Below are 13,085 nucleotides of genomic sequence, written 5' to 3' on the forward strand. Positions count from 1 at the left end.
TCATATTTCCTGAAAATCAGGTGGTACCATGACTTTGTAAATTGATCCAAATTACTAATTTTATCAGGCTTTTATTAATATTTATAATTCATTTTGTGTCTTTGTTGCGTCAGAAACAGAACCGATGGAATTAGAGATTAAATTTCAGAGGGAATCTGATCGCACTGGTATTTTCTATGTAGCTAATGGGAAACGAGAAGCTGATCAATCTCATTGATAGAAAAAAATATCTGAAAATAAAACGGCAAGAAAGAATTCAGAAGAGACAAATACTCACGTTTCAAATCTTTTACTTACAGGAAGGAGAAATGCAGCGAGAACAAAGTAACGAGTCAGAAAGCATCCAGGAAGTGTTTAAAATTGATTTAAAGTTATATTTATCTCTATTCTCACATTTTAAATACTTCATTAAAACAATTTGAAAATTTATTAAAAATAGAAACTCATTTAATGTGTGTTGTGATAAGTAGTAATAAACTGACTGTAATCATTTTAATAAGTATAAAAAGGCAAAATCTATATCTATAAATCCAATATATAAAGATTAATTTAACAAATGATGTTTGAGTTTGCAAAATGATGTATAACAAGACTTTAAATTCTTTTGAAAGGGAAAGTAAGAAACCATCTGAACCCACCAGGATCTCTGGATGATTTAAATACAACATCTGGAATAAAACTCACCAAAAGCAGCTCAGTTTGTTTGATAAGTTAGGAAAAATGAAGCCTGTAGATCTGCAGGCAACTGATAACAATCACAACCTGTTCTGAAACCTTCCACACGTCCATAAAGAGGGGATCAAACTATTTCCAGAAACGTTAAAGAAAAACGGTTAGCTTTCATTTATGACTCCACTTTCCTGAATTAACCCAAGACTCGTGTCTCTGACTCATCCGGCTGTCAAATATTTACTTACCGCTTTTTAAACAACAGGTAAGGAGACATAAACATCTCCCCATAAAGCAACTTGACATAAAATATGAAAACATGCAGCAAATTATCGTTTTCATGCATTTATTTTACATGATTTAGTGGTGGAAACCTGGAATTAAAACAAACAAAAATCACATGCATATGATTGAATATTTGCTGATTTCAGAATAGAACAACAAAAAAACATCTTAATGATCAAGAAAATCAAAGTAAAATGATCTGATATTTTATACAAAAGTGCAGGAGACAATAGAAAAAGCATAATCTGCATTTAAAAAACCCAGAAGCTGCTTATATAAGTGAATGATTAATGTAGATATTAACCCTTTGAGTGGGATGACAGAGCAGGTTTAATCTTTACAGGAAGTGAAAAATGTTCAGACTGTAGGATCGGTGGTGACTTCCTCCAGCAGCGGCTTGAAATACTCCGGCTCATCAGAGGTCTGCAGGAGGAAAGAAAACATGAAGTGAAACATAAAACATGGGATGATTCACTTGTTTTGAGAAATCACTGCTTAGAGAAGAACATGTCAGTAATTCGGCCTTTTTGGGAACCTTCTCATTTGTGAAGAAAAACCGTTTTATTTCTGCAAAAGTTTGAGATTTTAAACAAAGTTAATCTGATTCCTTTAGAGCATAAAGTCAATAAGACCTGGATTAAAAGTGTGAACAGAAAACAACGAGATTATGCTCAACAATCACAGTTAAGCTGCAACATTAGGAGAATATTGTTTCCATCAATATGTTTAAATATACGCCAATAATGAACCGACAGGACATTTGGTTTGATTTGTCAGTAAATGATAAGACGGATTAAATGCATCGGAGCCTCAGTGAGAATGAATCTGAACATATTTTCTAAACCCTGGAGTCGTTTTGTAGAAACGATCCAATGTGCCTCTTGTTCTACGACGACCTGTTGGCGTCCGGGCTGGTTGAACGCTGCAGGCTGGATTTGGACTTTACCCGACGTTCCTCTGTACAAACATTTGGATTTGCACCTTAAGCAACCTGCCGTCTCATTTTGCTGCCTTTTTTCATCGTCACTGCAGCTGAATATGAAAAGTTCTCAAGAATCCAAAGAGCTTGAATAAAAGGCAACAGGATTTCTTTTCTTGTTTCTAGAAAATGTCTCACAGCTCATCCAAACGTCTCCTGCTCCGCCCTCTGTTCAGTTCAACGTGTCGCCATGTCAGCCGTTTTGGTCATGTTTCAACACGAGTTGCTATAAAACCACCTGGAGCGAGTCCAGCCTGTAGAACGGGTCCTTTCTGTCGTTTTATGGGAAATTGGATAAATAAAATTCCCCGAGGGGTAAATAACGTCTGTTAGTAAAGTAAACCTGAGGCCATCGCCTCTGTTCAGACCTAGGTCTTTATTTTCCTTTTGTTTTATTTTTATTCACCAATTAGAGAATAAAAACAAACATTACAGACGAGCAAACGTAAGGATACATCTACAAAATGACCAATTAGAGAAGAAAACACTCAACAATGGAAAACAATAAAAACGGTGCAGGATCATTAAAATGGATGCATTTAGGACAAAGAAAACACAGAACATAACAGAAATGTGTCACAACAACAATGAAATTGCTCTTATTTTTCTTTTACTCTTGGCATTTATTTTCTGTTTTATTATTATTTTTCATTTTCTCAGGTAACACAGAGATGAATTCGTTTTGTCTTCTGCACATCCGTGACGTGAATCTCTGGTTCCACCACAAGGCAAAGGTTTTCTATGGATTGAGATCTGGTGACTGGTTTCAGTGAACTCATTGTTCAAGAAACCAGTCTGAGATGATTTGTGCTTCATGACATGGTGCGTTATCTGCTGGAAGAATCCATGGGAAGATGGTCCACTGTGGTCATAAAGGGATGGATGTGGTCAGCAGCAATACTCAGGCAGGCTGTGGCGTTGACACGATGCTCAGTTGGTACCAATGGGCCAAAGTGTGGCAGGAAACTATCCTCCCACATCACTACACCACCTCCACCAGCCTGAACCGTTGATACCAGGCAGGATGGATCCACGCTTCATGTTGTAGACGCCAAATTCTGACCCGACGATCCGAATGCAGAAATCCAGACTCATCAGACCAGGCAACGTTTTTCCATCTTCTATTGTCCATTTTGGTGAGCGAACTGTAGCCTCAGCTTCCTGTTTTTATCTGACAGGAGGGGCACCCGGTGTGGTATCTCCTAAATCTCCTTCCTTCCCCTTTCTGATGCTCGGTTTGAACTGCAGCAGATCGTCTTGGCCATGTCTACAGGCCTAAATGCATCGAGTTGCTGCCATGTGATTGGCTGATTCAACATTTGCGTTAATGAGCAGTTGAACAGGTGTACCTAATAAAGTGACCGGTGACTTACAGAATCATCTTCTGAATTGATTGATAATTTTTGAATTTTTCAAAAGTAAAACTAAATTACAGATTTAAGCCAGCAGCTTATGACTGGTTGAGCACGACTCTTTGGACCAAACGACTCACCTGGTTTGGTTTGTTGCCGGTGCGTCTCAGAGCTTTGATCCCCAACACGGCGCAGCTGATGGTGACGCAGAGCTCCACCACCGACAGGACGACCAGGACCCCAGTGATGCCCCTCAGCAGCATCTGCAGAACACAAACGACTCCATGAAACATTTTTCTAACGAATGTAGACCATCCTCTGGAAATCATGACTTTATTTATAAAATGATGCTGATTATCTTACATCTGTGTTGCTGTTAAACAAACAAAACAAAAACAACTCAAAGACTTTGAAATCACTTTTCAATATGTGGCCACACAAACAATTTATAGTTGGTTTCAATGTGATGTTCTCACGTGATGTCACACTTCTAGGAACTTTGTAGCCGGCAGCCATCTTGGTAGGCATCTGTCACGAGAGTTGCTATGACAACAATAAACATGCCACAAGCTTAGAATCAACTCTCACCTTGTTACTATCTAATTTATAAACAATATAAGTTCATTAACAATTTTTGAGTACTCTATTGTATTTTAGTTGGTCTGGGAGCCAAGATTCATCTATGCTTTGCGCTGCGTTGCCTACCAAGATGGCGGTTCAGTGGCTTGGATCACTTCTGGTTCAGACTTGCGCAAACTTGATATTTAAATCTGTAGATGTCACTAAATTACACATAGCAACTATCTTTTTCTTCACTAAGCCTACATTTACACGAGACCGCGGCTTCTGGTGATGATTGCGGAAACGTTCCACGTTTAGACGGCGCCACCAAGACGCCACGAATCAGCTGTAGTTGCCATGCCAGGCCAAAAGGTGGCACTGTTATTTCAGCATGTCACGGAACAAGCCTGCGGTTTTGACCCTTAAACAGTTACCCGTCTCCAAAGTGCTGGATCACAACAGAAATGTTACGATTAAACTGAGCAGCTCCATGTAAACAAGGCCACAAATGACCTGAAAACGTTCAGCTTGAAAACAAACATCCACAAATCTTCAAAGATGGAATCATCTCTAAAGCTCATCACAATGATAACAAATAAAGAGTGATCATATATTTGACTGCTGGTGGGATATTTCTGTCTTACCCGGATCATCAATTTGCCTTCCAAGCACATCTCCTTCAAGTACGCAGCATCAGCTGGTGGGCTTGGCGTGGTGCGTCTGTAATAGTAGCCGTAGTCGTACCTGTCATCGCAGGAAAGCCACACATACATGTCTCCCTCCAATATACTGTAGAGCACGATGGCAGCAATGGCAAGAGCAGCACCAACCAGGTTGGCAAACACATTGAGCATGATCTGAAATAGAAGAAGAATAACTACATGTACAAACATGACCAATAATTTGATTAATATTAAAAGAAGATCTAAGAATAAATGCTGATGATCCTGAGGGAACACCAGACAGTTAAAATCACTCACCAGACATGGACTTGGATACTTCTCAGATAAAATGCACATGATGCCAAACATAATGAACTGGAAAAAAAAAAAAGGAAAACAGATGTAAATATTCTGTTTTTAAAAACTCAAAACATAAAAGTGAATAAACGGCAGAGGGTCAGTTGGCTCCCCGTCATACACAACGAGTGGAGGCCACTGCTTATTAATGAATGAGCTCTGTTAACACTAGAGCAGTACACCAGCCTGGTGTTTAGCTGAAGCTAAAACGCTAACTTCAGTTCAAATTACATCTGTTTTGAAATACTACAACCGTCAATCACCAATTTAAATTTGAGTTTATAATTTACATGTTATTTAATGTGTTGGAAAGAGTTGGAGCTTCTTAAAGAGACAGAGGCCCATTATGTTTGCTAAATACAGCATTATTACAACAGCTGAAGGTAACATAGTGACTTGATTGTTCTATAAAATATAACTATGTGACTGTAAAATACATAATACTGCCCCTTTAAGGTCCCGACAATTAATGCTGACAATCTGTAACCCAGCATTTTGCTCACCAGAGATCCCATCCAGTAGGGAAAAGAAGTGAAGTAGGAAAAGTTAGGAGTAATGTATGACAGCTGGATGATGACGCCAAGGCCAATGTTAAGCAGGCCGATCATCATGTGGACGGCCTGCAAAGGAAAACGAGAAGCAGACACCTGAGGTCAAACCCAACATTCATGCTTCACTATTATCTCTTACAATCAAATGAAAGAGCTTCTATAAAGATGCAACAAACCGTAAACTCATAGAAAACATGTCTAATTAGACTATTCTTAGAGAAGCCTGCAGCTCACCCCGAGGACGGACAGAGACGTCTTCAGGACCGTCCTCAGCTGCTGGGACGCGGAGCAGCACACCGGGCTGTAGCAAAGGCTCTTCAGGATCTGGCACAGCGGAGGCCAGCGGCTGTCAGGGTCAGAGGTCACAGTGAACACGGTGACCCCGTCGGTCCTGCTCATGGTCACAGACATCCTTCCTGGTCCTGAAAGCTGACACAGACGTTTTAAATGTGTGTCATTAATTATTTTAACAAGTTAAATGAAATAAAATGCATCAAAGGTATTTGTAGCTGCTGGACTTTCACACTGGTGTGATTCTGTTGTTAATTCTGATTTTATTTGTAGTATTTTTTTAGGGCAGAAGAACAGAAAGTAGGTCAACAATGAGCTGAAAAAGAAAAAAACAAACAAACCTGGTTCTAAGAATATTTCATTAATATAATTCAAAGTCAATACTCTGGGTTTGAGCTGCTGGTGTTTCCATCTGTCTCCAAAATTAAACCCTTTTCTATGAAAACCAAATTCAGGCCTGGACTTTGACTGGTCCATCCTAAACACGAATACCGAAACAATCAGGCTATGTGGATTAAATTACAGTTGAATTAAAAGGAAATCGGAGAAAATAGCTTCTGTCTAATAAGTTAAATAAATAAATAACTCAAAATAGCGGTTGCCCGTTTTATGTTCTTTTAAATTTAAATCCGTTTTGAAGTAAATAAATTTAAGTGTGGTAATTAAAATGCCTTCTTCCAGTAAAACAGTTGCCGATCAGTTCCAGTTTTAACTCTTCCTCCTCAAATCCCCCACTCTTCGTTTTACTCCGTCTAACAACAAAAACTGCCGTCAGATCCGGTTCACTTCAGCAGAACTTTTGTTTCTGGCTCGTCTTTTTTTATTTTATTTCCGCTGTAACTTTAGGGACTTCAGTAAAACAACGTACCTGTTAGATCCCGAAGCAAACTCTGAAAAACAAAACCTCTAATTCAGTTACATGCGTCACAGCGCGACCTCGTCCCGGAAGAGCGCAAAAAAAAAGGAACGAGAAGAAAGGAAGTCATTAAAAAAAGTAATATCGTTTGCGCGTGCGCTGATCAATTTGTTATCATAAATAATTCAGTTCTCTACCAACATCAACCCAAATGACCGAGTACTGAAAATTCAAATTTAATTTATTGTTCAGCACTTTTCTTTTGTATTTCTCTGTAATTGTAAAAATAGTTTGTGATTTGAGGAGAGTCGCAGATAATAACGGCATCTCGCCATTAGGCTCTTTCTTCAATACTTCATTATTATGCATTTACTCAAATTAACAGAAACCAGGGGGAGCATTAAATAATACACATCAAATGTTTCTATAGCTTTGTTGTTTACAAAGTACTGATCAGACTCAACGTCAGACAAGAGGGAATAAAATGACTAAACTCAGATTAGTGTATGTGGTATTTCTTTAGGAGTCATTTTATAATACACATGTATGTTTTTATTTTTTATTTTTAGCTTTTGGTGTCATAAACTCCAAACAGTTGTTCATTGTTCCAACTTCCGTTGGACATAACACTTCTTCCCACAAGGTGGCGCTGGAGGGACAGTGCCAGGACACGAGTGTCACAGTTTGACTCAACGGATCAGAAATGATCAGTGGTGCATTAAAATGTCTTAATATATCTGATATAAATATATGAAAGCAAATAATCTGGAATATGTTTGATACAGGAACATCTCGGTGGTTTTAAGGCCCGTGAAAAAAAAAAACATTATTAGTCATAATTTGGAGTTATGACCCAGAACTGACTCAGTTTTTTCTGCATTGTTGAATAATAGCAGCTGCATATTTGGATTTGATACGATATCAGTGTTTACCTTCCTGACTTTAAGACATTCCTGCATCGACTCATTGTCCCGTGTAAATACCAAACTCCTCCACATTCAGAGGGAAGTTGGTAAATTAGAGCATCAAACTTTGACCCAGTAACAGCAGATCTGCTGCAGGCTTTCAGCTTCAGTCAGTTTATTATTATAAATAATTCAGTTCTCTACCAGCATCAACCCAAAAGTACTGAAAATTCAAATTTCATTTATTGTTCAGCACTTATGAACATGCAAGTAACGCGATTAAAGGGGATTCTGTCTATGTGTGGAAGTATGCTTTTAATTTGAAGGATTAACAGGAAGTGAACGTTTCGTTTCTGCTGCCTGAGCCAGAAAACTGTTGGTGTCAGACTGAACTTCTCAGCAGGTGAGTTCACAGCATTAAAATGGACTTTTATGAACATTTTTTATTATTATAAAGTAAAATATTAAAGTTCAACTTCTTAATATCCCTTTTCACATGTACTCACCAAATAAGTGTTTTTGTGTCTGTGGTATGTAATAGGATGTTGCGTTTACACGTTGTTTTGTTTTTCTTTTGTTGGAACGTCTGAAATGATCAATTCAATTCAAAAATTCAAATCCAAAAATACTTTATTGATCCCGGAGAGAAACAAAAGTTTATTTAGAGTGGTTGAAGGACCTTCTGTAGCAGCCCGTATTCCAGTGGCTCTGAAGATGCCTCTGACTGAAGACAGTTTGTTGTAGTATGCCACTCTGATGCTCTTCACTTATAATTTCTTAGATTCTATGTAAAATCCTCATTTGCACCATCATCTCGCTTCAGTTTGCATCCCTGCATCGTTTCTCTGGGGTATGAATATCAGTTTGGACATCTACGTCTCCTTTGCTTAAAGGTTGTAAAGATGTCCGTCTCAGTGGATGCAGACGACGGAGGGACTGTTGTTACCATAGCAACGGACAATCGGAGCACGTTAGCGCAATGGCGTCAGGTCGTCAGGACTCGTTCCTGCGGCCCATCATGGCGGTCAGCGCCCAAAGGGAGCAGCGTGGTCGGAGCTCTCGGGGTGAGAGGAGCTCAAAGCGTTTAAAGACTAAGTTTCTGAAGAGTAAGAAAAACGTTGTAAACGTTTCGCAGACTGTGCAGGTCATGGTCGGCGTGTTCAACGTTGGACTCGGACCAGAACGTGTAGAAACGTTTCCTTACTGGCTGGGAGTTCCTGTAAGTAGTAAAAACACATCCCTTTAAAGTTCATCCTCTTCTTTTATTTGTGTGAGATCTTTTTATATGAGAAGATTCCTTCATGATTTAAATATGGGGAAACATGAGGAAAGTTTTCATTTTCATGGTTTTCCCCTCATACTGAAGTAGTTTAACAGAGACGTTTCCACTTCCTCTGTACTCATTAGAAGCATAACAGTGATTGTGCACCATATTCTGACCAAATGTGTTTTAGAATCACACTGAAAATGAGAAATGAACAAAAATCTTTATATATGAAACACTAATTGATCTTATTGCTGTTTTTCTTCCAGTTCATTGCAGCCGGAGTCTTGTCTCTCCTTGCAGACAGATTTCCTCTCCGCTGCCTGGTGAGTAAAGAACATTACTGTGTTCCAACTGTAGAGGTCGCTGTTGGGAATAATAATCATATTTCTGCTTCCAGACGGGCTTTTCCGTCTTTCTCAACATAGCCGGATCCATCCTCTCCGTTGTGGCCATTGTGCTGTATGCAGTACATTTGTCCAGCTTCACTGTCATTGGGATGTGTGGGATCCTGGATGAAACAAACTCCAAAAACTGCATATTCTTGGCTAATTTAGCTCAGGTATTCAACACGTCGATCGTTTTCTACCTTTAAAGGCGCTGATTTGACTGGAGCAGCTGAGGATGTTGGTGTTTTTAGTGAATGAACTAGTCAATGTTTGATTGTCAATACACAAAAGATACGAGGAAAGTAGAACTATAGATCACAGAGAGGAAAGAACAATGTCAGACAAGAATAATCATAATAACCACGATTAGGTACATTTTCTTTCACTGGTCAATAACTGCGTTTCAGCAGGATGTTAACTGCAGGCACCAACCACGAAGAAGAAGATGACAGGAAGTATTTGGAGGATCATGGCGCGATATTGCGTTTCTTATTTAATGAAACACCGGAATTCTAAAATTGTTTTTTGTTGTTTTGTTTTGTTTTTTTTCCCCCAACATTAGCAGGATATTGATTACGTTTTGTGAACATTAATGGAAACTGACAGTAGGTTTTCTGTTGAAGCACCACAGCAAGCGAGCAAATGTTGGGAGAATCCTTTGAGTGCAGCTGGACTTTATTTCAGGTGTAACTGACTGCAGGTTGGAGCTCAAGAAGACTGAATACTGAAACCGGAACAATATATTTTGGTTGTTTTCTGCAGGAAGGCATTTCTTTTCATTCCGTTTTTCTTTGTCTGGTGTTTCAGAAACTGCTGAGAGGCGTGGACATCACCATGATCGTCATGTCGGTCCTCCAGCTCTGTGTCTGCCTCAGCCTCGCAGTCCTGGGCAACAAGGCTTTCTACTACAGGAGGAAGGTATGAACAAAACTCACAAGGCCATTACAACAGAAACGGCTGCTTAAAGTTATTTAACTGTTAAATAAACTCACTCTGTAGGAAAATTTGTTCTGATTATTAAAATCTACTCGCTTGTGTTTCTGCAGGATGTCAAAGATGTTTTGATCCAGCAGCCATTGGTTAAAGTTGGTCACATGACCAGTCCTGGAGCCTAAGTCTAACTAATCTGGTGAGACCAAGGAGAAACCAAAAGGGGGGCCCAGGGGGCCCAGTCCCTCTCAAACACCATCCAGCTTCAGAGAACTGTTGCTTTATTAAACTCTATTTGGATCACAATTATTATTAAAATGCAAAAATATTAATGAAAATAGTTCAAAATGACTCTAAATCCTGAGAGATATTCTGTATTTAGCAAAGGTATAACAAAAATAGCTTTATGTTATTTATTTAAAAATAATTAGATGCTAAAATCTCCAAAATTTACAAGCAGCCAAAACCAAAGAGGCAAAAAATAGAAATATATTTGTTTTTTAATTTTTGGGTTACAGTTGATTGCAAAATGATGGGGAAATGATTGAAGTCACCCAAATGTCATTTTAAGTGTTATTTTTAAGATGAAAATGTTTTTTTTTTAAAGGGTAGGTATCAGAAGAAGTGAATTAAAAACTTTGCATGTCTTATTATCCACACATGCAGGTAGAAATCAGGTCATCCTGTAAATTTTCTTTTCTGTTTTCTAGATTTGTGAAATTGTGAATTGCTGATTAAAAATATAAAAATGTTTCCTTGCGTCTATGTTGCCTCTTCTGTACGGTGTGCTTATAAAAAAAATATTTTCAATTTCAATTCTTCAGATTATAGATTATAGATTTATTCTCCACTCCTTTAAGATGCTGTTACACCAATAACCACTAGATGGCGGTAAATATTCTAGTTCCTGCATCTCCTGTTTTTATCTTAATGCTCATAATCTTCTTGTTTTAACAAAATAAGAGCTTTTTAAATAACTTATTTAAATCCAGACTAAACACACAACTTATTATATTTAGTGAATATTATCACTGAAACAAAAAGGCAGAGAAACATTCACTCACAGTAACTAATTACTCTGCTTTATGCTTGATTTAAAACAAACAATTGACAAAAACGTCCAGGTAAACATATTTTAAAATTATTTTGTTTCTGTATATTTTTATAATAAATTCAAACTTGTACTTGCTGTTAGTCATGACTCCTCTTTGTTGCTGTTTAAGCCTCATAACATCAAAACTGAACATAATAAGCTGTAAATAATCAGGACCACCTGCTGGTAAAATGTCATTCTGACTCAAATTTCAGCAGGTGCTTCTGAACGTTCCTGTTTATTCACATTAAATCTTTGTTTCATTTACATTTACAAGTCGCCGCTCACAGCCCAGCCACAGGTATGTCTGTGTTGTATGTTCATTTAGTCCCCATTAGTGAGGCTTAAGGACGCTGCATGACCTGTATGAGCACTGAGACGTTTTATTGATTAGGAATATTTTAGGCTTGACGTGTTTTCAGTCTGTGATCAGGTGAATGGCTCATAATGCGTTTATCTTTTATTGATTACTGCAACAGCGTCTTCACAGGTCTGACTAATAAATCAATCAAACAGCTGCAGCTGATCCAGATGTTAGAAGAATTAGAATTTGAATTAGAAAGATTTATGTTTAAACCCATAAAAATATTCATACCTCTTGAACTTTTTCCACATTTGGTTATTTTACAACCACAGACTTCAAGTTTCTGTGATTTTAAGTATTGTATAATTGTGAAGTGGAAGGAAACCTATGCATGGTTTTCAGTAATTTTCACAAATGAAAATCTGAAAAGTGTGGCGTGCATATATTCTGCCCCTTTCATGTGATACCCCCAAAATAGAGGCTCATAGCGTTAAATGCTTTGACCTATATGTGGGTACAACTAGCACTGCATATTACACTAAACGTATCAATTTGGTGTACATGGTGGTGGCAGTGTCATGCTGAGGGAATGCTTTTCCTCAGCAGGGATGAGGAAGCTGGTCAGAGTTAATGGGAGATAAATGGAGCTCAGTTCAGGTCAATCAGCAACAGAACAAACAGCTAAAGATATTATGGGATGGTGTAGATCAAAGCAGAATGGTCTAGTCAAAGTCCTGCCAGAACTAAGAATCTGTAGTGAAACTGAGGCTGAGCTGCTTAAACTTTTAGTGAAAATAAACTTAGTTTGCTTTTATTCCCGACTCCACAATCGTTTGATTCGTTCCTTTCATGTTGTGTAAAATTGTTGAAGGGAAAATCCGTTTAGAAGCAACTGCAATTATGGCTGTTGTGTGTTTTCAGGTTAGACCGGGATCAGTCGATGTTGTTCTGAAGAACATCAACAATGAGGTTCAACAGAAGAGATTTTCCTTCAACACAGTCGGCTTGTTGAGTCTTGCCCAGACTTTGGTATGTTATGAGAAACGGCAGGGATGACAAACACAACGAGAGGGTTAGTGTGAAAACATGAAGGTCGAGTTTGAGGAACTGTTTTCTGACGTCTTCAGTCGTATCTTGCAGGTTCTGTTGCAATATGAGGTTGTATCATGGTATGGGATTGCATCAGGGCTCTTGGAAAAGCTAATTCACTCTTCTGTGATGGCAGCATCAAAGTGAAAACGTCCAGCAGAGGTTTTAGAGCAACATGTCATGTCAGAAAGAAGGCAGCTGTACATCAGCAGAAGGTGCTTTACGTCATGAAAACACAAAAATAAAAAGTCATGAAGACTTCACACAGTCACCAATAGAGGCACCGGTAAGGAACAGTACAGAGCCTTTAAATCTCAACTTAAAACCCAGCTGATTAGAGTTGCTTATGGCTAAATTAGGGTTAGAGTGTGGGTTTTCGATGTTTTTAATGTTTTTATCTTTACTTTTCATCTATTTATTAACTTCTTTTTATTTCTCTTTCACACTGTCTATGTAAACCCCCCCCCCAAAAAAATGTCACAGTTAAACGAATCTATATCTAGGGGTGTGAGAATCCTTGTTAAATGGCGTTTTAACTAAAACTCTGA

The 13,085-nt window shown here is 38.3% G+C and overlaps 2 protein-coding genes across 3 annotated transcripts; one reads left to right on the top strand and one right to left on the bottom strand.

The window, feature by feature from the left end:
* Positions 1-273: 273 nt before the first annotated feature.
* Positions 274-6,672, bottom strand: LOC103477561 (transmembrane protein 176B-like). Of its 2 annotated transcripts, none has more exons than XM_008430720.1 (7): positions 6,576-6,672; positions 5,651-5,845; positions 5,369-5,485; positions 4,827-4,883; positions 4,491-4,703; positions 3,426-3,548; positions 274-1,377 (listed from the first exon to the last, which is right to left on the bottom strand). In XM_008430720.1, the coding sequence occupies exons 2-7, from the start codon at positions 5,825-5,827 to the stop codon at positions 1,312-1,314; spliced, it is 753 nt and encodes a 250-aa protein (XP_008428942.1). In that variant the 5' UTR covers positions 5,828-5,845; positions 6,576-6,672; the 3' UTR covers positions 274-1,311. The 2 variants fall into 2 exon arrangements, with proteins under 2 accessions (XP_008428942.1, XP_008428943.1); XM_008430721.2 differs by having other exon boundaries at positions 5,651-5,838; positions 6,576-6,653.
* Positions 6,673-7,855: 1,183 nt separating this feature from the next.
* LOC103477562 (uncharacterized) lies at positions 7,856-11,016 on the top strand. Its single transcript, XM_017309392.1, has 7 exons — positions 7,856-7,871; positions 8,292-8,532; positions 8,604-8,687; positions 9,002-9,058; positions 9,133-9,294; positions 9,929-10,039; positions 10,168-11,016. Exons 2-7 carry the CDS (start codon positions 8,371-8,373, stop codon positions 10,234-10,236), a joined length of 645 nt encoding a protein of 214 aa, XP_017164881.1. The 5' UTR covers positions 7,856-7,871; positions 8,292-8,370; the 3' UTR covers positions 10,237-11,016.
* Positions 11,017-13,085: the final 2,069 nt, after the last annotated feature.

This window comes from Poecilia reticulata, linkage group LG16 (assembly GCF_000633615.1).
Source record: "Poecilia reticulata strain Guanapo linkage group LG16, Guppy_female_1.0+MT, whole genome shotgun sequence".
NCBI classification, from domain to species: domain Eukaryota; kingdom Metazoa; phylum Chordata; class Actinopteri; order Cyprinodontiformes; family Poeciliidae; genus Poecilia; species Poecilia reticulata.